The sequence below is a fragment of the Colletotrichum jinshuiense genome, chromosome 1 (assembly GCF_051148585.1).
Source record: "Colletotrichum jinshuiense chromosome 1, complete sequence".
Lineage (NCBI taxonomy): Eukaryota > Fungi > Ascomycota > Sordariomycetes > Glomerellales > Glomerellaceae > Colletotrichum > Colletotrichum jinshuiense.
This window is the reverse complement of record NC_139302.1, coordinates 2,781,074-2,807,788: the sequence shown is the minus strand read 5'-3', so window position 1 is coordinate 2,807,788 and position 26,715 is coordinate 2,781,074. Positions and strand designations below refer to the sequence as shown.

At 58.0% G+C, this 26,715-nt stretch overlaps 4 protein-coding genes across 4 annotated transcripts; 1 reads left to right on the top strand and 3 right to left on the bottom strand.

Moving 5' to 3' along the window:
• Positions 1-526: 526 nt before the first annotated feature.
• On the bottom strand, positions 527-2,926 carry EsH8_I_000727 (transient receptor potential ion channel family protein; the record flags this gene model as incomplete). Its single annotated transcript, XM_083268140.1, has 3 exons — positions 527-876; positions 943-2,529; positions 2,608-2,926. 3 exons carry the CDS (start codon positions 2,924-2,926, stop codon positions 527-529), a joined length of 2,256 nt encoding a protein of 751 aa, XP_083118578.1.
• A 6,853-nt stretch (positions 2,927-9,779) lies between these two features.
• Positions 9,780-13,220, bottom strand: EsH8_I_000726 (uncharacterized protein; the record flags this gene model as incomplete). The annotated part of the gene is made up of 1 exon (XM_083268139.1): positions 9,780-13,220. The coding sequence occupies one exon, from the start codon at positions 13,218-13,220 to the stop codon at positions 9,780-9,782; it is 3,441 nt and encodes a 1,146-aa protein (XP_083118577.1).
• Positions 13,221-17,301: 4,081 nt separating this feature from the next.
• Positions 17,302-18,025, top strand: EsH8_I_000725 (uncharacterized protein; the record flags this gene model as incomplete). The annotated part of the gene is made up of 3 exons (XM_083268138.1): positions 17,302-17,310; positions 17,538-17,605; positions 17,680-18,025. The coding sequence occupies 3 exons, from the start codon at positions 17,302-17,304 to the stop codon at positions 18,023-18,025; spliced, it is 423 nt and encodes a 140-aa protein (XP_083118576.1).
• Positions 18,026-20,363: 2,338 nt separating this feature from the next.
• EsH8_I_000724 (Zn(II)2Cys6 transcription factor domain-containing protein) lies at positions 20,364-21,690 on the bottom strand (the record flags this gene model as incomplete). The annotated part of the gene is made up of 4 exons (XM_083268137.1): positions 20,364-20,902; positions 20,956-21,294; positions 21,381-21,471; positions 21,526-21,690. The coding sequence occupies 4 exons, from the start codon at positions 21,688-21,690 to the stop codon at positions 20,364-20,366; spliced, it is 1,134 nt and encodes a 377-aa protein (XP_083118575.1).
• Between the last annotated feature and the right edge of the window lie 5,025 nt (positions 21,691-26,715).

Below are 26,715 nucleotides of genomic sequence, written 5' to 3'. Positions count from 1 at the left end.
TCGGATATTGTCTTGCGTATTGTGTTTTGGTGCACACATACGACAAACGACTACGAGGAGGGGCGCGCTCATTCCCCTCCCTCTCCTCTTTCCCTCTCCCTCATATAAAAAAAAAGGAGGCGGGAGGGCGAGAAGAGGGCGGAATAAAAGTAAAAAAAAGGATAAAAACAACACAAAGCAGCCGTCGGTATCATGACCATATGTTGCAGAGGTATAATGTTGTGTGATGTAGTAAAAAAAACATTTGACAGAGAGAGAGAGAGAGGAGGCAAGGAAAGTCTGAAATATAGAATAAAGAATAAGGAAAAAAGGTTAAAGGATAAAGAAGAAAGGAGAGAGAGATATAATGTGGCTCTTCCCCGGATCTCTATGAAGCTAAGACAGAGAGATCCCCCGTTGTCATACATTCCACACTTTCTATGTTCATTGTCATTTCACAGGCCAAGCCCGCGGTTTCGCGGGCGTCCCTCCCCCACCCCTCCTGTTTGGTTTATGCTTTTTTTTTTTCGTCGGTAAGGAAGGTTGTTCAGTGGTACACACCCCGGTAACCGCCACCGCCGCCGTATCCCGCCTGGCCGTAGTCCCCGCCCACGTTCGGCAGCGTCGGCTTCCTGTCGGCGATGGGCGCGGCGCCGAGCACGAGGTTCTCGCTGCTCTGGTTGCCGTTGTTGTAGGGCGTGCTGGGCATCAGGGGACGGTAGGGGGCGTTGCCCGTGGCGCCCACGTAGCGGTCGGGGGACTCGGAGCGCAGGTCCCGCTTCTCGGGGACGCTGGACATGGAGAAGGTGGTACCGGCCTCCGGGTCCTTGCGGTCCATGAGGAGGGAGTTGCGGGCGTCCAGGGGCGTGAGCGTGTCCAGGTCGCGCTGCATCTTCTCTGCGGTGGGGGTCAGTGACGGTTCGACGGTTGGTCTCGGGGGGTCCCGCGCGGGATTCAACTTACCCATCTCCTTTCTGCGCTTGCGGTGGGGGTTCTCCTTGCAGCAGGCGTTGATGGCGTTCCACATGATGAGCAGGGCGAGGATGCCCGTCAGCGCCGACTGGACGGCGATCAGGACGACGCCGGTGACGGTCTGGGTGGTCTGGGCGATGCCGAACTCCTCGACGAAGACGAGGATGCAGGCGACGGAAAGCACGCGCACGACCTGGATGGTGATGTTGATGACGTTGCCGGACTTGCGCTCGAAGGGCCGGCTCCAGAGGAGGAGGCAGAGCATGAGGCCCTCGACGATGAGCTGGGCGGCGGTCTGGGCCATGCCGTGGCCGTCGCCGGCGGCGAGGATGGCGCCCTTGGCGAACATGTAGACGATGGCCGGGACGAAGATCCACCAGTAGTTCTTCTTGTACGACTCGTAGAAGAGGCTGTACTTGATCCAGTTGTTCTTGTCGTCGTAGAGGCCGCTGACGTCGCCCTCGGCCTGCTTCAGCTTGCGGGCGGTGCTCCAGATCTTGTACGAGAAGAAGGCCAGGATGGCCGTGAAGATGCCGAGGCTGACGCCGGCGAGCGTCTTGGCGGCCCACGAGTCCCCGTTGGTGAACTGGAAGATGCAGTACAGCACCCAGATGCCGTAGAGCAGCATGATGAGCGAGGTGACGGCGCGGGCGATGGAGCCCCAGTAGTGCTCGCGGAAGCCGGAGAGCGCCTTGGGGAAGCTGCCGAAGAGGGCCCAGAACTCGAGGATGACCTTGACGAGGAGGATGCCGACGACGATGGCGGCGATGACGATGGCGACGATGAGGAGGACCGTCATGAAGGTGTTGGACTTGGGCACGCTGAGGGTGTTGACGAAGGCCGTGATGCCCTGGACCTTCTGCTTGATGGTGGTGACGGGGTCGTCGCTCGAGTCGCCGCTGGTGGTGGTCCCGTTGACGCTCGTCTCGATCTCCCGCAGCACGAGCTCGTTGAACGCCTCCATGGCGCGCTTGGCCTTGAAGAGGGCGCTGCCGCCGTCGACGGTCGAGCCGTCGGCGAGGATGAGGGTGCTGTTCTTCAGGATCTCGACGCTGTCCTTGCTGAGGTCGCCGCCGGTCATGCCGCGGAAGTTGTCGATGGCGACCTGCATGTCGGTCCAGGGGATGATGCCGGTGGAGAAGCCGAAGTTCTTGACGAAGCTGCTGTAGACGGGGGGATAGCTGACGGAGAGCATGCCGTTCATGGCCATGCCCTGGAACCAGCCAAAGACCTCGGTGAAGCTGGGGCTGATGGTGCCGGTACCACCGCCGGCATGGCTGCCGCTGAGAGCCGCGCTACCTCCCGCGAAGGCAGAGCTGACGGCGGACACGCCGGTGGCGACGAGGGCGAGGCCGGCAACGCCTGCGGCGACGTACGAGACGGCGGCGACGCTGGCCGTCTTGCCGTTGGTGACCTGGGACTGGATGCAGGCGACCTCCTCGTCCGAGTCGAGGGACTTGAGCTGCAGCTTGGCCTGGGCGGCAATGTCGGGGACGGCGAAGGCGATGTCGGGGACCATGCTGGCGTACTCGGCGGGAATCTCCTGGGTTCCGCGGGCCGAGAAGCTACCGGCGGGAACTGCGACACGTTAGTCATTTCAAATCCATCCAGGCCCACCACCGGGGGAGCCGTGTGAGTGCAGAGCCGGGCACGTACCAGGGCACAGCTGAGCGACGTAGGTGCCGGCGTCGCAAGGGTTGAAGCTGTTCGAGTAAATGGCGGTTCCGTAGGCGGTGACGTCCAGGACGGCGGTGACGTTCTGGACCTTGGAGCTCGTTCCCGCCACGTCGAATGTGACGGTCTTGTTGTCGTTGTTGTACTGAATGTCGATCTTCTGGACCGTGATGGCGGTTTCGTTGCCGCAGGTGGTGAAGCTGCTGGTCTTGAGGACGGAGTCGGCGAGGGTGCCGGTTGCAAAGGCGCCGGCCAAGGCCAGCAGCCTCTTGGGGCCCCAGGTGGGCGCGGTTCGCGTCATGGTGTGGTGTGGTGTGTGAATTTGGCGGTTAGGAAATTCGTTGTTCGTCGTTCTGTCGGGAATCGGAATGGTTCCCAAAGCCGTGTAATTGGGGGGTATATCCAAAGTCTATGCTTTTCTTTTTTGAGCCTCTTCGAGCTTCTTTCTCCAGTACTCCTAAACGATTGTCGCCGTCCCTTTCCCAGCTATAACAGATTGATACGCTTTGATACAGTGATTGGTGTGAGAGTGAGAGTGAGAGAGGTTCCGTGTTCGTCGCGGTGAGATGGCCCGGATTTGGTGTTTCCTCTTGGTGAAGCGAGTGATGCTGTTCGATTCGTCGTCGTCGCGTCGGGGGGGTATATGGCGAGAGTCGTGGACCAAAAGAAACAAAACAAGCTGGAGGGCACTAGTGAAGAGGAATTTTGAAAGACGGCTGAGGGCCAACAGGAAGCAAGCACAGCTTTTTTGTTTAACAGAACGGGACCAAGAGAGAGGAAAGAAAAGAGGCCGAGGATCAACCTGGAAAGAAGGGGAAGATGGGCTGGCAACGAAGTGCCTTTGCAGGGCCCGAAAGGCGTCGATGGGATGAGCCTGTATAAGGCCTCTTTGGTGTCGAGTGAGATGGACCGACGGAGCAGGACAGTGGACCTATGGTGAGAGGCGGTTGTCGAAGGTTATGATGGGCAGAGAGTGTGTGTGAGAGAGAGGGGAGTTTGGAAGCAGCCAAAAAGAGAGAGACAGTGGCTGAGAAAAAAGAGGCTAAAGACCACGGGCGGGTATATGAAACGAGCGGAAGGTGACGATGCTGAGAATGCACGCCGGTCAGGAGGTGGTGGTGGAGTGGTGTGTGGGAGGAGGGAGAGGAAACAGAGACAGCGAGGGACGAAGAAGGAAAAGGACGAACACGAACGAGCAGGAACGGGAAACGATTGGCGATCGATGGCCAGCGGGAGATGGAGACCTGGAAGCGACCTCAGCGTCGTCTGTTCTCGTCCACGGGCCCCATGCAAAAAGGGACATGGACCCTGGGATGGCGTGCGGATTGGTGTGGATGGGGCATGTCACATACATGCACTCACGCTCTCTCTCACTTTCTCTCGAGTAAGAGAGGCACACGGACACACAGGCTAACAGACTGACAGAGGGAGACGTCGTGTTCGCCGTACCCCCCCCGTCGTCTCCACCGGGCGGCGAGGGCATTCGATTGGAACCCCGTCCCTGACATATTCCTTGCTCGCGAGGAAACCTCCAAGCTTCTCCAAGGCACCTCGAGCCCAGCCGGAAGGCCGTCAAACCCTTGCGGCAAGCGTCCCTCTCTTTCTCTCTCTCCCCCTGGCTCCGGTTCATATGTCCAGTAATAGCCCAAGGATTGGGGCGACCCACGCCGTGGCGCTGATGAACTGGGTCCCTCGTTGGGTCGCTGGAGCCCGGCCTCAGCCCGTCATCTCTCCTCTCGCTCTGTGCCAGCCAGAGTGGCAGGCCGACGACGGGCCGGCTGGTTGGCTGTCCGTCGTCAGTCTGCTATGGGCCTGGCCACGGCAATAGCATGCCATGGTGCGGCTGCTTGTCGCCGACTTTTAGCCCGCCCGACGGCGCGAGACGTGTGCAGGCGGCTACTGCAGGGAAGAGGGGGCGAATACGACCGGTAGGACGGAAAAGTTGGAGGCAGCATCTTTGACACAGACCGTGCAAGCAAGTTAGTGCGTAGTGCCGTGTCTACGCCTACGTCTACGTCTACGCAGGCGAAGGAGAGGGGGAAGGGAAGAAGAGAAAAAAAAAGAAAAGAAAAAAAACAGCCGGGCCCCGAAAGACCCAAGAGGGAGAGGCCCCCCCAATACAAGCCCCCGGCTGGCATCTGTCTAGACTGGGCGTGTGTCGTGTGGGCGATCAGTCCAGACTGGTCCGTCGTCGTCAGAGTCCTTGCTGGTGCGAGGAAACAAGAGATTGAGGGCCCGGGATTGGAGCAAGGAAGCAATTTGCCTGAGAGGGCGAGCGAGATACGTACCTCCAAGCCGGGCTGCCGTCAAATTACCGTTTGAATGAGGCACCGCACCTCAACGGCCTGCGAGAGACACGGCAGGGAAGGCAAGGGGAGGGCTTTGTGTGCAAATAAAACGGCCATGCGTTGTCGCTCGAGGGGCGACAACACAGAAGTACATGGTGCAGCGTGCAGAGGCGGGCACACGCCGTGTACACTACGCTACACTACTTCGTACACTACGTACACTATTCATTCGCGGGCTGAGCTACAGTTAACCTTACATAAGGTACCGGCTCGCCCATTCTTTGTTGTGGGCCTTGAAACAATGCCTCGACGAGAGCAGGTCTCGGCAATTCCGCGCTGGATACGTACCGGGCGCGGAGAGCAGCAGCGCAGTCACTGCCTCGGCGACGATTCACGAGGTGCCCTCTGGACACTACTGCTACTCCTACTACTCCTACTACTACTACGTATGTGCTATCCAACCGCCGGCGTTCCCACATTGTCCCGTCTGGTCGGCCATCGCCCAGTTGCTTCGTCAGTGGCCGTCCGTCCAGCGAACCCAGTGCCCCCTGGGACACAAGAAAGTAACGATTCAGGGGGGACAAGAAGGAAAACCAGGCACAAACCTGCATCCTACCCACCCTTCACCCACTCCCCATACATACACAGATATACACATACATAGCCGTACATAGCTACCTACCAGCTCTGCACAGCGCAGCAGTAACGCCCGCCCCTGCATCTTGGTCAGGGGTCTCCGGGGGGGCTAGTGGTGGGGGGCGGCTTAGCTTGGCTGGGAGATCGACAGGGGAGTTCTGGACGGGCTCGAATTCCTGGACGGGGCTTTTTGTCTTGCTGGTGCCCGGCGGCTTCATTGGCTCCCGCGGTTCGAAATGGGCCTCCGCGGCGCCACGAAGCAGGGAACCCCGAACCAAACCGGTGCCATGCCCCGGTCCTGTCTGAAACTGCGCCATCACGGAGAAGGATGGAAGACTTTGTCTCTCATTTTCTCGCTCTCTCTGTCTCTGGGACGCTGCCCAGCTGAGGGGGGGCGGGAAGAAGGTGAATTCTTCATTGAGGCCGGCGGACGCCACAGACGGGGGGGAAACATGGTCGGCAACAATCGCAAAGACAAAACAGCAACGGCAGAGACGAATGAATACCGGTCGGTGGCTCAGGGGTGGGAGGGTTGTCGGCCTGTCGCGGGGACGCCCTGCATTGATTGATTGCGTTGAATGGTGTCGCGGGAAAAAAAGAGCCCATGCAGCCACGGGAAATTTATTGTGATTTCAATTCCTCCTCTGCCGCTGCTGCCATGTCCGAGAGTCCCTCTTCAGGGCGTTCATCTCGTCCAGAACCACAGTTTCTCGACGGGGGTTGACCGGCTTTGGCAACTGGCTGATTGCACCGCAATCGATTGTTGGAACCCGATTGATTTGATTGATACCCTATAAGATTAACCCCGAATTAAAAATACACCATCGCTGTCACTCTCTCGGTGTGCGTGTGAGCGTGCGAGCGTGGGTATCTCTCTCACTCTCACGCTCACTCTCACTCTCACTCTCGCTCCTCCCACCCCCGGTCCAATTCACATCTTCTCCACGTCGCACCCAATGCCGCTCTTATCCACGTCGCTACCACCATTCATATCGGGCGCGCAGATAACCACAGAGACAGGACAGGCCGTCGTCCGATGGGCCACATTTGCTCTCGCATGTGTCCTGTGCAACCCGCAGTGTACGGGTGCCGTCGATTCTATCTTGGTCCGTCTCAACCACCAACAGAGTTTATTCGTTGGCCACCTTCATTTGTTGCGCACGACCGGCCGGCTGTGTTTAACGTCAAGACAGGGCCAGGCAAGGCAGTCCTGATCTCGCGGGCGCGCCCCTCCCCCCCTCCTCTCTGCGTGTGTGTGTGCCCCAAGACATCGGATTACCCGCTGTTCCGTCCCATCTCCCGTCAAGCTCACGCGCCCACCTGCTCCCTCCCGCCCGTGCCCTGGGAGGCCTGCCTGCCCGGCCTGCCTGGCGCACCTGCCAGGCCAAAAGAATTTGGAGCCAAAGGAAAATTAAAGAAAAATACCAAGGCCGTGAACCCAGTGTCCCGTCCGAGGCTTGTTCTGTCTGATCTGCCATCTGCCACTGGGCGCACTGGCCCAAGGCCGTCAATGCACTCACAGACACGGGAAGCCCCAAGGGCGAGAGAGTGCGAGCTCCAGCGAGTTCCTGCCCGTCCGTCCGTCTGCCGAACCGTCCACGAGCCCCGTCGACGCCGCCGTCGTCGCAAAAAACCCGCAGTAGTCGCGTCCCACGCATGTCTGTCTCCATGCCGGCGCCGGGCACAGACAGGAGCGCCACCTCCTCATCGTCTCGTCTCACCTCGGAGAGTGTTTTTTTTTTTTCTTCCTTCCTTTCCTGTGGCTTTGTCTTCTTTTTCAGCCCCGGATCCCTCCTCCCCCTCTTCCTCCCACCTCGTTACGCAACGACTTACGCCTCAGGGCCCTGTCAGGCTTTTGGACTCCTGTCAGTTTCGTCCGATGTTTGTGCCTGTCGCCGAGCCACCCCTTCTCACGGCACCAAAACCTTGATCGGTTTCTTGTTGGCGTCAAGAGACAGAGATGGGAGGGGTCTCCCCTTCCTTCGGCCCAGCCCTCCGTGGCTCTCGTTAAAAAAATTAGAAAGAGTCTTCAAACACGCCCGTTTCTTCAGGTTGCGTCATGTTGGCGAGGTCCTCGTACCCTTATCGTAACACCTCCCCGTCCCTTCAACGACCGTTGCTGCATCAAGATCAAGACAGGCTCCTCGCGTGCGCACGGCTCCCCCCTAACCTCACTAACACCACACTGCCACGAAATTCTGGGCTCGGAGAGGAAGAAGACGTAGGCGACGATGATGCTGAAGATGACGATGGATAAGAAAAAAAGACTTGGCCGTTGAGAAACACCCGTCGTTCGGCCACCCCGGACCCGAGCCAACCCCGCCTCTCCCTCTCCCTCGCCCATCAAGCATCATCCCCCATTGACTGCCCCTTCCTCAAACTCTCAAAAGCCCACCCCGGTGCCCGCATTATCACGGCCGGCGAGAGCACATTAACAAGATGCCCGCTATAACCCTCTCGCTTATGCCTTGCACGATGAGGGAGGAAAGAGAGATCCAAAGTGAAGCATTCACACACGCACTCGTATATACATCGGCACACAAAAAAAGCAACAACAACAAGGTATGTTTCGTCGTCCCGCTGGCCTGCTTTGCTTTTTTGTCCTTCCTCTCCACGCGTTCGCCCAGTACTCCCGTAAAAGGCTTCCATCGCGGACCCCGTCAACCATCGTCCCTGCCTCGTCATCCAAGACAAACGCACACAAAGTCCGTCCATGTTTCCAAAAATACCCATGCCATCGGCGGGCTGGCTGAGGGAACGACGGGGCATGACTCTCTCTCTCTCTCTCTCTATCTCCCGTCCTCCTCTCTGCAATCTACAACACCCGGCCATTCCTCATCCTCAAAAGTCCCCATCCAGAAACCCGCCCAACCACCTTCGTGGAATGCCAGCTACCGCGCGCCCGGCCGGCCCCTCCCTGCCCATCTACCTCATGCGCGCCTCCATGCAAGAGTACCGACAATCAGGCACGGATCCAGAATAACCTCCGTCCGTCCCAGGTCCCCGTCAAAAAAAAAAACCCCATGCCCGTCCTCCCCCTTCGGGCATCCACTCCCATCTCCCATCTTCCCGAACCGACCGTTCCAACTTCGTCGTGACCAGAGTGAGAGCGAAAACCTGCCAGACCGTCAAGGAACAACGCACACCCGGACGGGAGTGCGAACACGTCCCCCCCGGCTCCCCCGCGGCCCGCCGTCATATCCATCCCTCATTTCCAATGGCTACGAGAACCTGCAATCCAGGGGAGGAGGAGGGGGGGAGGCATTGCGCCTCGCTCGTATGAAGCGGGTCCTCCTCTCTCTCTCACTCACTCATTCTCATTCATTCTCTTTAAACAAACCGCCCCCCGCCCCGTTCCCCCTTCTCCATACACGCGACTGCAACGCTTGCCTTGGAAAAAACTGCGGGCTCGGGCAACTAACTCTTCGAGAAGGGGGGGCGGAGAGGAGGGACAAGGGCCGCGCAAATCTCACCAGAGGTCCGGGTTCATTCGTCAGGATAAGAAAGTCTTGGAAAATGGAGCGACGGGTTGCTAAAAATGCTTCTTCTCTGGTGGGGAAACCCGAAGAAAAAAAGACCCCAAAATACATCAATAGTAATAAAAAAGCTGGCCCAAAGTCATCCCGGACAGAATTGGCATGCCGCCTGTGCGTGTGCACCGCCGAGCCGAGCGCGTAAACACCGTCAGTTGTTTTAAAAAAGTTTATCTATCCGAACCTTTGCATTAAAAAACACAATACTCCCCCCCAATCACAAAGTTTGATCTGGTGTGCTTTACCATCTGTCTTTATCACAGGGTTGCCCGACATTGGGTATGGCGTCACCACATGAGAGACGGCGGGGGATGGCCGGTGAAAGCCCAACCGGCACCAACAACATCGATAACACCAGGCAAAATGTGCCCAAGCCGGGGGTGTTCCCGGCGGCCAAAACATATCCTGCACCGTTTCAACCTGCATCTTCAAAGAAGGAAAGAAATCCCGTTGGCCCATTCACTTTCTCTTCATATTTGGTCCATGGACGCCGTGTTTACTCCGAGTCTCGTACGGCCGTAACATCAAGATATCGTATAAAAAAAAAGGGCATGACATCGACCCTGGCCTCATGGTATTTGTCCACGAGGACGGCCGAGGCAATAATGCTGTACAAAAAGAAGGGGTATCCTAAATACGCGCCGGGTTGAAGTGAAGATGTATCCTCGTGAAAACCATGCATCGCCTGCATCGCCTCTTACTGAGGAGGGTAGAAGCCCGAAGCGCCTTGGAGGGGAGAGTGGGAGTAGGGCGAGATGGATCCCTGTGGGGGGTATCGGTTCTCGTTGACGGTGCCCTGTCCCAGGAGTCCGTCATAGCTCATCGGACCTCCCATATGAGGGGTCTGGTGTAGCCCGAGAGCGTTCTGGTCCAGGGCGGGAAAGGGCTCCGTCTCTTGCGCCATCGACATGAACTGCTGCTGCGGTCCCATATATGACGCAGCAGGCATGGCCATGCTGTTGGCGGCTTGGTAGTGCTGGTTGTATCCTTGGCCTCCCCGGCTGGCGGGCTGAAGGCCCAACATGTTCTGGTTCATTGACTGACCGCTGTTCGGGTACTGCGTAGGGTACATGTAGTCTTGAAACTGCGAGTTGCCGTTGGCACCCGGGTATCCAAACTGGTTGACGTCTTGATAGACCCCGTTGCTGCCGGGCATCATGGTATGGGGTTGGTATGGGGGGTTGACGTAGCTGGGAATCTGAGATGGCTCGCTCTTGATGGCCGCTTCGTCAAAGGCCGCGGGTGCGTTGAACGGGGCCCGCGGGGGCGGGTCCTGCACGGGACTGATGATGGTATCTGGCTCCAGCTCCTTGGCCGCGACTAGACGTAGGATAGGCAGGCTAATGTGTTCCATGTGCTTGGCCAAGTGGACTGTCAGCTTCTTCCACGACGGGAACTGCTTCCCGCAGAACCGGCACGGCTCCTCTTGCGGCCTCTTGGTCGTTTCGTGACGGCATTGCTCCACCTTCTGCCATGTGGGATCCATGCCACCGGCTCGTTTGATGGCGGCTTTGGTCTTGTTCTTGGGCTCGGTAAACTTGTGCTCGCGCACGAGATGCTGAAGGAAGTTATCCCGGCGATAGCAGGTGTGCCGGCAGTCTTCAACGTCGCAGGTCCACCACTCCAGGTGACGATGCCCCTCGTTTTCGTGGCGTACCCAGTCGGCCTTGCGCTTGAACGTCTTGGGGTCGCGGCACCTATCCCAGGTGCACGTAAACGGCTGCACATCCTCGTGGACGTGCTTCGTCCAGTCGGAAGGCTTCTTGTGCTTCTTGATGGTGAAGCACAGCTGGCACTCAAACTCGGCCGGGAGAGACGGCGTGGGCGGCATGGGGACATACAGCGGGAAGCTGTCCTTCGTGATGGCACCTTCGACGGGCGTCGACTCGCCATCTCCCGAATCATGGCCGGTGGACAGCGGGTCGAGATCCCGCAGGTCTCCTCTCTGGTCGAGCAGGATGGACCGACCGCCGAGTGACAGGCAGAGAGACCCGGAGGAGCAGGCCGCGCCGAGTCCGAGATGCTTCACCTTGGCGTTGAGAAGGGTCTTGTACCGGACGACCTGGTGATGAGCAATACGGTCGACGAGATAGTTGTTTGTGCTTGCCAGGTCCGGGTTCAGTCCGAGAATGTGCTGCTGGAAGCCCGAGAAATTCGGCGCGACATCTTCGATCAGCCTGCTAGACTCGGCGTTCATGTCGCCGTCGTCACACAGGTCGTCATCGTCGTCGTCGTCATCGTCCAAATCCACGTTTGTGGAGTTTCCCTTCGCGAGGACGGCGACGGGTGGGCCGCCCGTCTTCCTCCACATGCCGACAAGGCTGGATTGCGTGTCGGTGCCGCCGCTCTTTGGCAGCTCCGACTTGCTTCTCGGCCGTCGGAGGGTGTTCTTGACCTGCAGACTGCCAAAGGGGCTCTTGGGCGACGTGACTGGCGTGGCACTGATCGAGCCGTTGCGGGCGTGCGTCGTTCCAATCGATGCCACGCTGCTGCCCATCGAGATCAGCGCGGTGTTGATGCTGGGCGTGGGCGTCTTCTTGGAGCCCCAGCTGCCGGTACGGGCAGTGGGCAGTAGATGAGGCAAGCTCTCGCGTTTTTCGGGAGGCGAGGGTTCCGGTTTGACGCCTTCTTCGGCAACGGTGCTCCTGGACCTTTTGAGCATCTGGCTGGCACTCGGCCTGCGAACAAGACCGCGCAGCTCCTGCAGAATGCTCGGCCTTCGGCCGCCGTCGCCCCTGCTGATGGACAGCTTCTTGAGTATGTTGCCGCTGGTGACGTTCTCCATGTCCATGTCGATGACACTGGGCAGGCTGCGCCGGCGCGTGCCCCAAGTGGCCGCTTTGGAGAGGATGGACTCGTTGTCCATGCACATCCTGTTGAACCGGGCAATGGCCGCGTTGGACGACTCTGGCTGATATCTCTCCGCGCTTGGTCCGCTGATCGGGTACACCATTGGAGAATCACCCCAGACTCGGTTGGAGTGCATGATGTGGAGGTCTGTGGCGGTCATCTCGCCGCCCCCCGGCGTGAAGTAGGTCTGCCCCGGCTGATGGCGATTCTCGGTCCTGTCTCCGAAGTGGATGCCGTCATCACCAGCCATGGCTCCAGGGCTGGCCTGCAAGCCAGCCTCCTGCTGAGACACGGCTTCCACAGGGCCGTTGTTCATGTTGCGAGACAGCCACTGGTCGACCTCCTGGTTCTTCTCCTCGATCTCGCGTCGAGTCACTATCTCGTTTACACTCGCGACCTCGATCGACGGTCTGCTGTCCGGGTCCAGGCCGCGGCGGCCGAACGACGAACGTCGCGGCGATGGCTGAGAGACGACTTGATCTTGCGAAGGAATTAGATCGCCTGCGGAGCTGAGGCCGCCGTGCGCGGTAGATGAATGCTCATCATCCGGCGTGAAGGTGCGCTCAAACGACGACTGGACGGGCTCGGCGGCGTCTCTGCCCCATAGGGAAACAGTCACCCGAGGGCTCTGGGCGGCCATCAGGGCAGGGGACGGCGCCGCCCCATCCTCGCTAGAGCGGCCGCTTCCACTAGGGTCCGGCGTCGGCTGGAGAGCGGGTTGTACGGCGTAGGTGGATATTGGTTGCAGCTGGAAGGGCTTCTGAAGCTCTTGGGGCGAGATGGAAGTAGGCAGCCGGTCGGGTACCGACTTTCTGACCGCCCTCTGGTCGCTGCCCGGCGGCGTCGTGTGATGAGAAGCAGTCTGCTCCGGGGTCAAGGGATAGAAGTTGGGGTCCAGGTTTCCGTTGGGCGCCTGGGCTCTATTGAAATCATTAGAAGCCGCGGGCTGGCCAAAGCTGTCGGTCCGGTCCATGGCGCCAAGAAACGAGGGCGTGCCAGACTCAGTTGCGCTAAAGTCGACGCCGAAGAAAGGGTCGAGTCCATCGTCAATATCACTGTAGTCGCTCGGCTGGTACTGACTAAAGGACGAGATGGAGTCGGCCGGGGTGTCGTTGAAGGTGGGTGAGACGGAACTGCTCTGCAACTGCGACGAGGGCGAGAGGTGATTCGGATCAAACGAGGTGGCAGTCAATCGGCGTTGGCCGTGGGTTGGCGGGGAGGGATTGCGGGGTTCGCTCGCTTGTCCATCGTGGAACGAGGCGGGAGGCACGGCGTAGGTCGAAGCCATGGTGATAGCAAAGGCGCAAGCGAAAGTAGGAGATTGGGGTACGGATCTACTGAAAGCGGGGGTCCGTCCGTCTTGATGTCGGTTAGGCGACGAGGAACCGAAGCAGTGGTCGGTGTGCTCCCGAGAGTCAGAAGGAGACAGACGCTGTCATGTTCTAGCCTGGGAGAGACGGGATCGGAGGTGGCACGGTGGACAGGCCCGGGGGGAGAGGTGGACGGCGGGCGCGAGACAGGGCTGTGGGACGCAGGCCGTCACGGAAGCTATAGTTTCGGCGAGAAGAACAAGAGACTGTTTTGGGAGGGATACGCGGCAGCAAAATGGCGATGTTGTTTCTGAGGAAATATCCAGCCGTGGGCAGGCTGGGGAGCAGCCACAAGAAATGTGTTTGGTAGTGGTGGTGGTGGTGGAGGGCGGCAGCACGGTGGGCTGGGGGCGGGGTGGGTTGGCCGTGCCTTTTGACCAGCGCTTATTCTGGGCCCTGTCTCCGTGTGCGCCGCAATGCAAAACTGGGTCAAGCAACAGGCGCAAGATAAGGTCGTTTTCCGATTCCCGGGCGAGTGCGCTTGTAGGGGGAAGAGACGAGGTTTGCTGGCGGCGTCCGTCGATCAGGCTGAGTTGATGTTGGTCGCCCAGGAAAAGGCCAAGCAAGATGGGGTCAGTGGGACGGCGGATGGTTGACGGGACAAGGACGCGGAAGCGGGATGGGATATGCGACAGTCTATCCGCAATCTTGTTTTAAGAGGTTCGGGGGCCAGGGGTGGCAGCAGCAGCGAGACAGGACTCGATGAGCTCATGCAGAAATAGGAGAAGGGATGCGGGAGAGTGCCTATGGCCGTGACATCGGTTGATTGTGGCAGAGTCGCGAGGCCAAGATGAAGTAGGGGGGGTGGGCAAGGAGAGAGCGAGAGAGAAAGTGGATGTGTGTGTGTGTGGGAGAGATGGAGAGACAGAGCAGCAGAGAGAGAGAAAGCGAGCGAGAAGCTCTTGGATGACGAGGGGAGGGATGACGGGGCGTGGACGGTTTGGGGGTGGGGGATGGATGATGGGTGATGGGCGATTGACAAGACAAGCGCGCAGCAGCGGCACAGGAGGAAATTCAACCCAAGGGAGCGGGAGCCAAACGAGGTGAGGTGGACACCTGCTGCACGGTGCAAGATGCGCCGCAGGGAAAGGCACGGTACGCGACCGTTGACATTGAAATAGAGAGGCTAGGGCTGGCGCTGTCTCTGGTGTGTCTCCAGCTCTTCCCACCTCGACTATACTATGTCTTGGTGCGGCGTGTGGGCGGCAGCACCCTGGCAAGTTACGCAGCCCACCGAAGCGGTAATGCGCCGCCACAACGCCGCCCTCTAGCAGCGTGATACGGAGTGGGAGATGTGTGTGTGTGTGTGTGTACATGAAAAGGTCTACGGCGACCACAAGAGTGAGTTCCTGGCTTGCCCGTCTGCACGCTTCCCTAGTTCAGACCGGTTTGTTCGGCCGAAACCTCACAACAGCTGCCACATGCCATCGTCCTGTCCAATTGTCTCTGCTGGTTTTCGTTCTGTTCGTCCGGAGACAGGATATATCGTGCCGTGCTAGGTGTTCTGGATATGTATTCCGATTCCCCACCCCCCTTTCCCCAAGAAAGAAAGATATGCAATTGCATGTTTCCCTTCCCCAAAGGAAAAACGTCCCCGAGAGAGAGTGAAAAAAGAAGAAAAAACCCAGTACGCTACACTAATCCCGCTTCCTTCCCTTCCCTTCCCCTCCAGCTCCAGCTCCAGCACACTCTCTGCGACAAAGTTCCACGTTCCGCGGGTCGGGTCCCCCCATGCGGCAGCGCTGCCCCGCCCGATGGGGCCGTGAGACGCGAGGGACGTCTCTGAGTGGACGGCCGCCCATCGTCCACAGGCACACTCGCTCGTAGGGCGGAATGGGGGCCGGGACCGACGAGATGAGCAGAGACATGCAGCACGCACCCGCCCCTCACCACCAGCCGAGGTATCGCGCTAATACTTCCACTTGCGCGAGGCTTTCTTCCCTGGCGTCGTTGGGCGCATTTCCTCAGCCCCAGGGCTGTCTTCAGTCGATTCGACCGCCAACCACCACCACCCACCCCCCCTCCGCTCCGCCGACAGATGGGTCCTAGTCCTACCTCCGCAGGCGGCAGCACATTAGAGTCACATAGATCCATCCTGTCATCGCACTTGCACCGTGGACCCGGTCCCGTCGCACGGCTTGCAGGCTAGGCTAGGCTTACCTGCCATGCCTCTATGCCTCTATGCCTCCCTCTATGCCTCTATGCATGCCTCTCACATCTCGCCCTGCCATCGCGAACATCGTTCGTCTTCGCTGGGCAATCGCCCATCTCGTGGCGTCCCAGGCCAAGATACGGAGAACAGCCGCTGCCGCACCGCCTTGGGTTTGAGTGCCCCCCCCTCCCCGTGCTCACCGAGGGAGGCAGACTTCCACATCCGGCTGCTACAACATGCCCCATCGCATACTCGTCCACCTTTGCTGCTGACATCGAAGAGAAACCCTGCAAATCACACCGTCAGACCTGCAGGGCACTTGATGTCATAGACCGGCATGCAGCCCGGCTTGTCTATTCACGCCTCGCTCGTGCTCCCGGGCTCTGGGGAGCTAGGCACCAGCAGCAGCCCGCAGCCAAGCAGACTGTCGCAGATAGCGATAATTGTTTCCGTTTTGGGGCCGTCATCCATGTTTACAGCTCGGGTGAAATATTCAACGCGACACTTGGCCTGGCCGTCGCTCACTGTCGCTCTCGCATTCAGGAAACCTGGGCTAACCCGTCGCCGCGCTCCGCATCGGTCACCGGGGAAGCGACATTTGCCTGTGGGGTCTGGCACCATTGTGCACAGCCGCAGCCGCCGCGATGGGGACATTAAACGATGGGGGGGACCCTGGGCGAAGCACGCTCAATCTCAGGGTTGACCGGGCGGTGCACCGCGCCGACCACGGGGCTCCAAACAAGCGGCATCGAGGCTGCGCAGCGCCACAGAACCCCCCGACCCGTCTCCTGGACGGCCCAATCCTTCGTGACAAGCCGGCATTTCGATTGCTTGTTGTTGGCACACGCCGTCCAGTTGCCGCAGCTCCCGATGCGCCTGCTTATTTGGTTTTGATTGTGTCCCGAGGTGCATCGGGACGACCATTCATCTCGAGACCCCGCCAGCCGGGGAATAATTAGAAATGCCCATGCCAAAGAGAGAGCCCTCGGCGGCTAACAGCTGAACGAGGGAGACTGTTGGCACCACAGAGCAAACGCAACGGACCAAACATGCTGCGTCCACGGTGCCGAAAATAACGGCCAAATGAGCAATCCGGCCGCCATCTGACGAATGGCCTTGCAGCTGAGCGCGGGTACAGTTTGCTCACGCGAGTGAGTGCTGGCTGCGCCGCTGCGCTAATTGGTCCCAACGGCTTTTGATTGCTCAATCGCCTGCGTTCCTCAGTGGTCCCTTCAAATGGTCCCCCGGCCGAGGAGGACAGGAAAAATACGTGGTTCGTAGTAAGGCCGGAGAGAATGGGGAGGGTTTGAGGGCACACGACATGTCTGTCCCGAAAGAAACCACCATAACGCCCAGGGGGGAAAGGTGCATCAGTTGCCCTGCAAAGCAAGGAAAGGGACTCGGAGATGCGTTCTGGTGCACGCAACAAGCCGAGCCCGTTCATTGGCCCACAACCGACTTGTCTTATCTAATCTGCCGCACCTGACCCACCATTAGTGAACCAGAGCTCGAGGCCAAGCTCTGGTGGAGATCACCTGCCCAGAAACTCTAAACCTCCTCCCTCTCCGCGAAGCGTAGACTCGACTTATTCGGTGCGCATCGGGCTTTGGGGAATGAAGCCATCTCAGCCCTGTATCCCGTCACCCGTGATTTTTTGACGACGTCGCGCCCACGGCCGGCTCAGCTGCACCAACTCGGTCTGCGGGCTACACTGCAACAGCCCCCTTCTAAAGCGCATCCCCTCGCCTTTTTTTTTTCTCTTTCGGGTTTCCGTCTTGTTCGTTTGGAACCACCACCGCGCTGCGCAGTTTGGAGTCCGAGGAAGGCCGGCCCCGTCTCTCGACACAATGTTCCAGGTTGGTTATCTCACATCTCAATCCGGAAGAGCCCCCGGTCAATCTTTACACACTCAAGTTAGGTTGGGGGTTGTATTAGCTAGCCGCCGAGAGGCGTAAGGCGAGGTCGGGGGAGTTGCGCAAACGGCCGTGATCGTGACCCCAGGCTTCAATCGCCATTGCCTTTTTTTTTTTCTTGCCCCGTCGGAAACCCCCAACATCGCTTACCAGTTAATCTCTTCTCGCAGCCAAACCCCCAAGACCATTTACACCTGCGCCTGCATCGGGCCCGGTCTGTCATCCTGACCGCAGATGAGTGAGTCGCCTCTCGGCCCCCCCGTGCTTTCCCGGAGCCCCGGGGCGTTTGATCCCGCCTGACCCCCCCTCCAGGCTCGTCGAGATCCGCGCCGCCCAGCGCACCTTCGAGGGCGCCTACATGCGCACCGCCCTCTCGCAGTTCTCCTTCGCCCTCATCATCCTCAAGATCTTCACCTCCGAGTTCTACGCCATCGGCGCCCTGTTCGCCGTCTACGGCGCCGCCGTCATGCTCGTCGCCATCTTCCGCCGCCACGAGGGCAACCGCCAGTTCTTCACGTCCGCCAAGGAGGACGAGAGGGGCTCCGTCTCCGTCATCCGCAAGTTCCGCACCTCGGGGAACAGCGTCGCGCTCCTCACTGTGCTCAGCCTGGCCGCGTACATTACGCTGCTGGTCCTCACTTGGCAGCTGGTGCAGTAATCGTGACGGTGTCGTCCCTTGCGGTGATGATGAGGGGCTTGGGACGTGGTCAGGGAGGGGGGGGGGCAGGCAAGATTCCAAGCCCCTTCAGTGATGAGGTAAAAGGTCAGGTCGCACGACATATATCATGGCGGCTCGAGAGCTGCTCCGCCAGGTTCCAGCGCAACCCCGGGTGCCCGACACGTCTTTCCAAGCGGAGGCGAGAGGGGACCTCTCGAGCAATCCCCTGTGATCATCTTTGCCGAACAGGCAACTGCGGTCAAATGCTCCAAATAAGAAGAAGATGATGATGTGAAAAGGAGAAAGACCCCTCCTGTGTCGAAACAGCGTCGCCATAGCAAAAGAGGTCCCCAAACGGTCAAAAGGCGCGGAAACGACGTCTTATTTTGAAGCGGAAGGGGGGGACACGCCCGGTCCGGGCGGGCGGTTCTCTTTGTTCATTTCTGGGATTTCGGTATATACAGCGAGGAGTTTTCATTCATGCACGCGAAAATACAACATACCCGCCCTCATCTCCTAACTCGTCGTCGTCGACGTACAGACAAGCTCTGGGCAGGCGCGCGACAGGGTATCTGCCCCGCCCGGGGGGGGGGGGTGGCAAGAGGCTGCAGAGGGAAACGGTGAGAGTGCCTGCCTGGTACTACAACGACGTTGCCGCCCCCAACAAGCTAGGTGGTTAATTCCGGCGATTACCTTTTTCCGATATGTTTTTTTCGAGGTACTTTGGTTACAAGACGTTCTCTCGAGCCGACGTTTCCCCAAGTTGGGAGTCGGGAAATCCAGCACCCGGGAGCCTCCATTATAAGGGCACAAACGGGAGGGTGTTCGGGGGGGGTGGGTCGTCATTATCTGAATCAATGTACTGTAAAGTAGTGAAGCAGCCAGCGAAGAAGGCACTCTGTTAAGAATGGGAACAAGGATTGATAACGAGTACAAGAACAAAATAAAAGCAAAAACAAAATGCTACCTGGAAAAGAAGAAAAAATAAAAAATAAGAAACAATGTCTGGGGATTCCGAAAAATCGACGGCATGACTGGCTGTTCACGCCGAGAGACACGAACCTCAAGAAATCTATGTAATATGGGGATCAAGGCAGCAAGAGATAAACAGAGAAGAAGGGTGATGTAGGGGGTGGGTGACTCGTAGAGGAATGGAATGGAAGGGAAAGGAAGGGAAAGAAGGAAAGAAAAGAGTCGAAAAATATGAAGTCGTCATGAAACCCCTCTCCGATATGTTATGCGTATCCCCCCTTCCTGCCCCCGATGCCATGCCAATGCCCGCCGTTTTTTAATTTTGTCCTCGCTGGCGCCGACCGCCCGATTCAATGCCATGTCGTGTCCTTCGCGCCTGTTCCCGCCGCTTAGCCCGGGCGCACATATCCGCATATCCGTTGCCGGTCGCCCTGTCCGGGCCGAGCACTGCGGCGCGTCCTCGCGTAGTCGTTGTGTATCCCGAGACAGCGTCATAGCGACCTCGTAATCATTCACCACCCCGCATGCCCGGCATCCGCCCTTGCGGCCCCACCCCCATCCCTCCCTCCCACGTTTGTGCACTTAAATCTGACGTCTTCTGGTCCCGGCGCGGCATCCGTGACGGCTCAAACTTCGAGGAGCGCAGGTTGGGGCGCGGGTTGGAGCGCGTGCGTGCCGTTGGGCAGTGCTCTTGATGGTGTCGCGATGCAGCGTCTCGACAACCTGCGTCCCAAATGCCTTTGCAGGCCGCCATACCTTGGTTAAGCAAAGCCTGAACCATGACCTGAAGATCTTCCCCTCGGAGCCCCCTTATCCACGGATTCGTGACTTGGCGTCTCGTGTGGCCCCCCTCGCGTGTCGCAGACCCCAACGAGCTTGGGCCTCCAAGGAAACGACGCGCCCATTTGCCTTTTTTTTTTTTCTGTGGTTTTTGGGCCCTTGGTGTTATATGTTGCCCATCATTTCCGGTTTCCTCGAATGTGTTTCCCCTCCCGCGTAGCAACTCTGGTCCCCGACCCTATTGCTTGCCGAAGAACCAACGCCGTTTCAATGCCGCTTCTGACATATCTGCCGAATCGAATGGCACCGCTGTCAAAGCGGGCCTGGGTATCTTTCGAATTCCAATATTTCTTCCCTGGCTGAAATGCAATCGCTGTCCATGCTTCACTACTTGGCGATAATGGCGAGAACATCTGACTGACTTGGGTTATAGGTGTCTATTCGTTACCTCGCTGGGACTTGCTCGTCTCAATGGGGAATTCGAACAAGGACGATGTCGCTCTGTCGAAGATGTTGGCTTCCAGGCAGCTCGAGTCGATCTCGTCCGCGGTGGCCAGCCACAGACTGTTTGGTTGGCTGAAAGCACTCAGTTCCCGCCACTTCCGTCGTAATTCCAATCTTCGTACCCTTCCGTTGATTTGGTGTAGGGATAGGGCTGTTGCCACGACCCATACCCCGAGGGCGGTACTGCGCCTGCAGACAGAGACGCGTTCTGCGGGTCGACACCAGGGAACGCTGTGGCTATTTGGGCCGGGTACGTGTCTGCCGACATCGTCGAAGATTTCCTTCCGAATTGCCGGCTCTGCTGCGGCATCGCGGGGTATTGGGAGGGCAGCTGCGTTCCCCTGGGGTAAGTCATGGAGCTCCCGGGTGCAAAGGATGACCATCTTATATCATCATGAGCATTCGAGCCCGCGTTGCTCCAGCTGGCTGGCGAAGGGGCTTGCGGGGTATACGCGGAGAAAGATGGGGTGACAGGAGACTCCTGAGTGTACGACTTCCACGTCTCGTTCAGGTCGGCTGGCCTTGCGGCAGTACCGGGACTGACATTTGGCGACATCCAGTTCGTTATGGACTGGTTCGGGAAGTCATAGGCACGAGAGGCCGACGCCGCGCCCGAAGTCACTAGGTTCCCCCCGTCAGTAATTCCGCAAATTCTGGCAACTGCTGTGACTTACTCATAGCCTCCGGGCCAATGTTTTCGATCGTTGGTGGCCTCATTGCGGGTGGTGCCATGTTTGGGGCCGAGGGAATGACGCTCGGATGATACTGCTGGCGATGGAGCATTTCAGGGGACTGCCCGGGGGCCATCGCAGGGGAGGACGATTCAGAAGCAATCTTTGACCCAACAGAGGCCCGGGATGGCGCCTTGGAACGTGCGTCGGCCATCTGTGGAGGAGGTGGCTGGTCTACGGGATGGAAACTGCACTCCTTCTTTAACCTGATGCAGTTGATACATCGACCCTGAACATCTACCGGCGAAGGAATACACCGGATTTTTCGTCGACGGCAATGCCCTTGATAACGACTTTTTCAGTATGCGTCCATGGGAGAGAACGGCGTTCTCGCGTGGGGGATGGGAGGGTTGGAATCGACTACTTACCACATGCTACCGAGGTTCGGTGGTAGCCCAGCTTGTTTCTTTTCTTGTCGCCGGCCAGTATAAGCTGTTGACTTGCATCGGAAAGGTCGGCCTGTCGTGGTCTAATATTAGGTGTGGCCACGAAGCGTTTCAATCTCGGACTTGCCTGCGAGAAGGACTCTCCACGTTCCTCGAGTGTCGGATCGTGGGTTCTCGGGTCCATCAGTGGTGGTTCGGGGGCCGGCGCGATGTAGTTCGTCACGTAGTCAGGATGAGACACGTCCATCTCGGAACCATGAAGTGGAAGCGGCGGGGGGTATTGGTACGACATGCCCGAAACCATCTGCTCTAAAGATTCAAAGGGTGTTGTCGCGAAGTCGACGTCTGCGTAGACGTTTTGGTGTGCGTCGAAAGGTGGGGAGGCCCTGCGGCCATGCGGTAAGACGTCCCAAGATGGACGCAGAGGCAACACAAGACACCACAAGACCGAAGGAAAGAGGAGGTGATTCGAGCTGGTCCCCACAAGGCAACGGCGCGAAGCGGGTACCGACGGACTAGAAACGGCTGACGGTCGTTGATGTTGGTACTTGTCCAAGGCGGCTCTCCAGAGGAGTAGTTGACAAAGATGCAGTGCGTTTTAACCCCAGCCAACTGAATTTTGATGGAAGTATTGACGAGTGGAATTCAAAGAGACGGATCAAGCCTCGCTTCTGATGTTGTGTTGGGTGCAATGAAGCGCGGGCACGACCAATGCGGACACGGGACAAAGCGAAGCCAGGGACGGGCCAATCGAGACGAGTTAAAACTGTCGAGCCTGGATGCGGGCGCGGCACTGGTCAGGATGGCGTACCAGAGTTGGGAAACTTGCGAGATTGACCGGCGTCAAAACTGGGTCGGCTCCCCAGGTTCTTCCTGTGCCCGTGGGCCGATTACTACCCAACTTGGGAGAGGAGGAGAAGGGGTCCCCAACAGTGAGTGGCAGCAGCAGCAGCAGCAACCAGGGTATATTCGAGGTCTCCTGCGATGCGATGCGATGGGTGACGTGCAGATGCGGCCGTTATGTTCAGAGCGTATCGGGTTGGACGACGTTTGTGGCCTGGTAAGTGAGGTGGGCGTGGTGGGAGTGCGGCGAAGTTGTCGAGCACGAGACTGAGTCCGACTGGTCGTGATTGGGAAAGGTGTTGATACAACCCTAAGTACGGGTTGGCAAGAGGCACGAATATCAGAAGACCAACCACGAAGGGGAAAAGAACGCACGAGGGAGAGGTGACCAAAAAAATGCAGAAAAGAAAAGAAAGGCACGTACCTTTTGTTGCAAGCCTGGCGGTGGACAGCGACTAACTGACTGGCCTCTTCGCCTTCCCAAATATAGGATCACTTTGACAATGAAGGCATCAACTAATATTCTCGAGACCCGGGCATTCAAATACTTGGTCGTGTGGTCGGTGAGGCATCGACGAGATGGACCTGATCTGTCGGGCTGGTCGTCAAGGCAAAAGCTGCCAATGAGCCTGCAGGTTGCTGATGTGGAAGTCAGCAAGTGCCTTCCGAGTTCGATAATCCCGGGCATGGCCCTTGGTTATCGTTGCCCCCTGCTACCTAAATTGAACGTTCTCTGGCAGCTCCAAGGCCAGTGAAGTCTTGGCCGGGGATTTGATCAAAGTCTTGCCGTGGCCGGCAAGGACGCGAGACCCCAACCAACGGGGTTGAGGAGCAGGCAAGGAGAGAGCAACGAATAAACAGAGCAGCAGAGGCAGCAGCAAGGCACCGTGGGAGTAGACGTCGAGTGACGATAGGAAACGGTGAAGACTGGGGATGGTTTACGTACCTCAGCGTCTGGCTGCATTCAAGGGTGCCCAACTAACAGCAGGCAGCTCAAAGAGTTGTGTTCGACGGCGAATGGCCCGCGGCAGACGGGTGTATCCTTCCAGCGCCACCAGATGAAAATCTCGGCTTATTAGTTGTATGTCCGCGCTAGCATCAACGTACTGATTGATTGATGGCGGCTTGTTGACAACGGAACGTGGGGGGGCGGCCAGGTAGCTTGTGTCTCAGACAACAGACGAGATGCTTTTCATTCGTCCGCCCTTTTACCGCCTCTTTATTTCGGTTTGACGTTGGGTCCTGGTGCGAGGAAAGGGCCAAGTTGCCGGGTTGCGAAGACGCTGCTTGTGGGATTTCGGAAGCAGCTGCTGCCAGGAGGAGTCGACTATACTGGGAGGCACGTGGTGGTGCTGTTCCAATATTGAGTTGGGATGGTAGATGGGGCGAGTTTATAGAAAAGACTTGCAGCGGTCACAGCGGGTGGCGAGGGACTCGCTGAAGACCTATAGTCATTGGAGGAGGGTGTCAGGATGAGAATTTCGAAAAGAGCCCGACCTTGTAGGGATGTAGAGCTCGTCAAAGGCGGACACACTGGACCCTGAAAACCTGGTTCTGGCCTCCTGCTGCTTCGATCCACCCTGGCGTTGAAGGTTGCGCGACCTTCTACTCCTGTATCCCGCCGTATGAGGATGAAGAGCACGACTGAAAGTCTCAACCAAGAGTAGTTGAACCAAAAAGATAGTGACACAAGAAATGACAAGGGGGAAGGGACAAGGAAGGCCGGCGGGAAGCCATGCAATCAGATGAAAATGAGGAAATTGCAGATACAGCTAGGACCAGATCACATCCTCACAATGACCCTGGAGCCCAAGCAAAATGGGAAAGGTAAAGATGCATAGATGGACTCCTCGGTTCCCCCCCAAAAAGGACCCTGAAACCCTGTGTTGAGAAGCGCTTGCTCGGAACGGCCTGCGGACGTCTTTCCTGTGACAACCCTTTTCTCATCGGTCGGTACATTCAGGTGCTTAGTCGACTTGATAAGCGCCAGGTGTCATGGAAGCTATAGATTTAGCACGTATTTACCACCCGGGCTTCCCTTGACACGCCCTTGCACGATCCATCGTCCGTGTTGCGCATCGCAGAGGTCTCCTCGACCAGACGGCAAACCCCACGGAGAAGTTCGAGTTGCAGGCGCTGGGTGCCCGGCGTCTCATCTAAGGCAGCTTAGTTGACGATTGGCTGTGTGTTGTCACACTTCATCTCACCCCATCTCACATACCATGCTCATCTTGCGAGCTTTCCTCGGGACGGGGCCACTGGCCGTCAAGTTACGTGCAAGCGGCCCTTTCCTCAAACCCCTGTCCCATCACGACGGGGACCAGGACGTGTGGGAGGGTGGGTATGGAAAGCCTGGGCAGACAGGGTTGCTTGGAGGGGTAGGCGACTCCAAGAGTCCAGATGACAGAGAGGAAGGCGAGTTACCAATCTGCTGTAGAAAATCAGGCACAGGAAGCACCCGCCCATTAAGTTCCGGGAGCTCGATATTGGTGGATACCAGTTTTGAATGAGACGCCTGTCAGGGGAGAGGGCCAGAAGGCGGCAAAGCGATGATGGGTTCCGTCCGTCATCCATCCCACTGGCCCTGCTGCCCCTCGCTCTTAATCCTGCTTCGAATAATGAGCAACTCGCGATGCCTGTTCCCCCATTCTTGAGCCCGACCAAAAGGCTACCTTTGGGGATCGCGCCGGGCCACGTCCGCTTGCATCCCTGCTTGCGCCTGTCGGTTGTGCGGATCCTGGCGAGAAGTGTGCCCAAGCACCGACAGACATGGGACGAAAGGGCGGGAGCCATTCCCGCTCCCACCCTGGCCTTTCAAATCTGTCGCCACTGGCTGCCTCGTACTTTCCGTAAACTACTCATCATTGAGCGTTGTGTACAGCAACGAAGACGCCACGCAGTAGGATAAATCGAGTTGTAGGCGTGGCCGGTGTTACAGACGTCTCCCGTGAGGTTTTTAACCTGTTGGGGATCCAGACGAAATGTCGAGTGTCGAAGAATCGGCTTCCCTTGTGCCATCTCTTCGTGAATGGCTTGTGCTTTCCAACCCGGGTTTCTTCACGCTCTCTTGAGAAAATCAAGCGGTTCTGGCGCGTCCGTCGCTATTTCGGAGAAAGCCTAAATTTTCTCGAGTATTTCCTGTTGTCTGCAGTATTGGGTAGGCTTTGCCCAGTCGAGGAAAGATGGGTTGCCGATGACGGGTTGCAACCTCACCACGTTCGTGGCCCTTGCGCTTCCAAAGCTACACACACTAGACCGGTTGCCCCCTCCCCCGGTTGTCTGAGATCCTTAGAAATCGAGGTTGTTCGGTGTGATCGTTGGATCAGGGGTAACCCGCCAAGTGCTTTTGAGAAATCAATGGTCTGGACCTCTTACCCAAAAATGTGGGTTGGGCAATGCATTGGCCTCATGACTGATGGGTTGAACAACCCTTTCATCTCGCTTTTTCTGGCCCTGCATGCTTTGACTCTGTCCCCGCTGCCGCACTCAACGGTTGCAGGGCAGGCGGCCCGCGGCGACACAGTTGCCGAGCTGTTCCAGCTGCATGGTAAGTGCCTGAACCATTCCATGCCTCAACTCAGGCGTTGACAAGATCATCCGATCATGCAACGCTGCACGAGCAGGTGCATCAGGGCAGAGGGTATTACGTAGCATAGAACCACAACTGCCGACGACAGCCATGCCAATCAACGCCTGTTCGTAGCTGTGATGTCGATGCAATTGACAGCTGTGTCCGCAACAAATAGGGTTGTAAACTCGAGAGCTGTCGGCGGAGGGGACGTCTCGAACTGCGTGCAACGTAGTGTGCTGCTTGTGCCTCTCTCCCGTAGAAGAACTGCCTGCCGTCCCCAAGAGCGACAGACTTGACAAGGCGGCTCCAGTTCGAGAAGCGCCACCACGAGCAATATGCCTGGAGGTTCGCCGGCGAACGCGGCTACCTGGCAGAGGTGGCTTCATCCGACAGTTGGGACGAACTGGATCTGATGATGGATTGGCCGCACAGCAACATGCCTGAGCATACTGCGTCCGCTTTCGTCTACGAGAGTCGATCTGGCCGATTCTGGCATGATGCGCGACCGGGATATGACTTCAATAGTAGGTGACGGGTTTTCAGCAGCAGCAGCAGCACTCCGTCCCAGTATTTTGTGGTGATCCGCTGCACCCCGCAATTTTTTTGTAGTTGTGGTTGTTAAAGCTGCCGCGTTGCCCCAAGTCTCAGAGCATTGTCCCTTGAACAGCTTGCCGATCAAACCTGATCTGAATCATCCCAACGTCTTCGGAACTGAGGGACATCAGACAACCGACATGCCCCTGGGGCTCTGAATAGAAAAGAGCTAAGCTTGGCGTGATGCTATTTTCCTTCCTCCCGACTGCTCCACTTCTTTGTAAAGCAATGCCGACATCCTCATGCCATACCGAATCGTTATTGACATTCGTCTTAGTCTGGAGCTCGGTCGTCTCCACGCGACCAGCA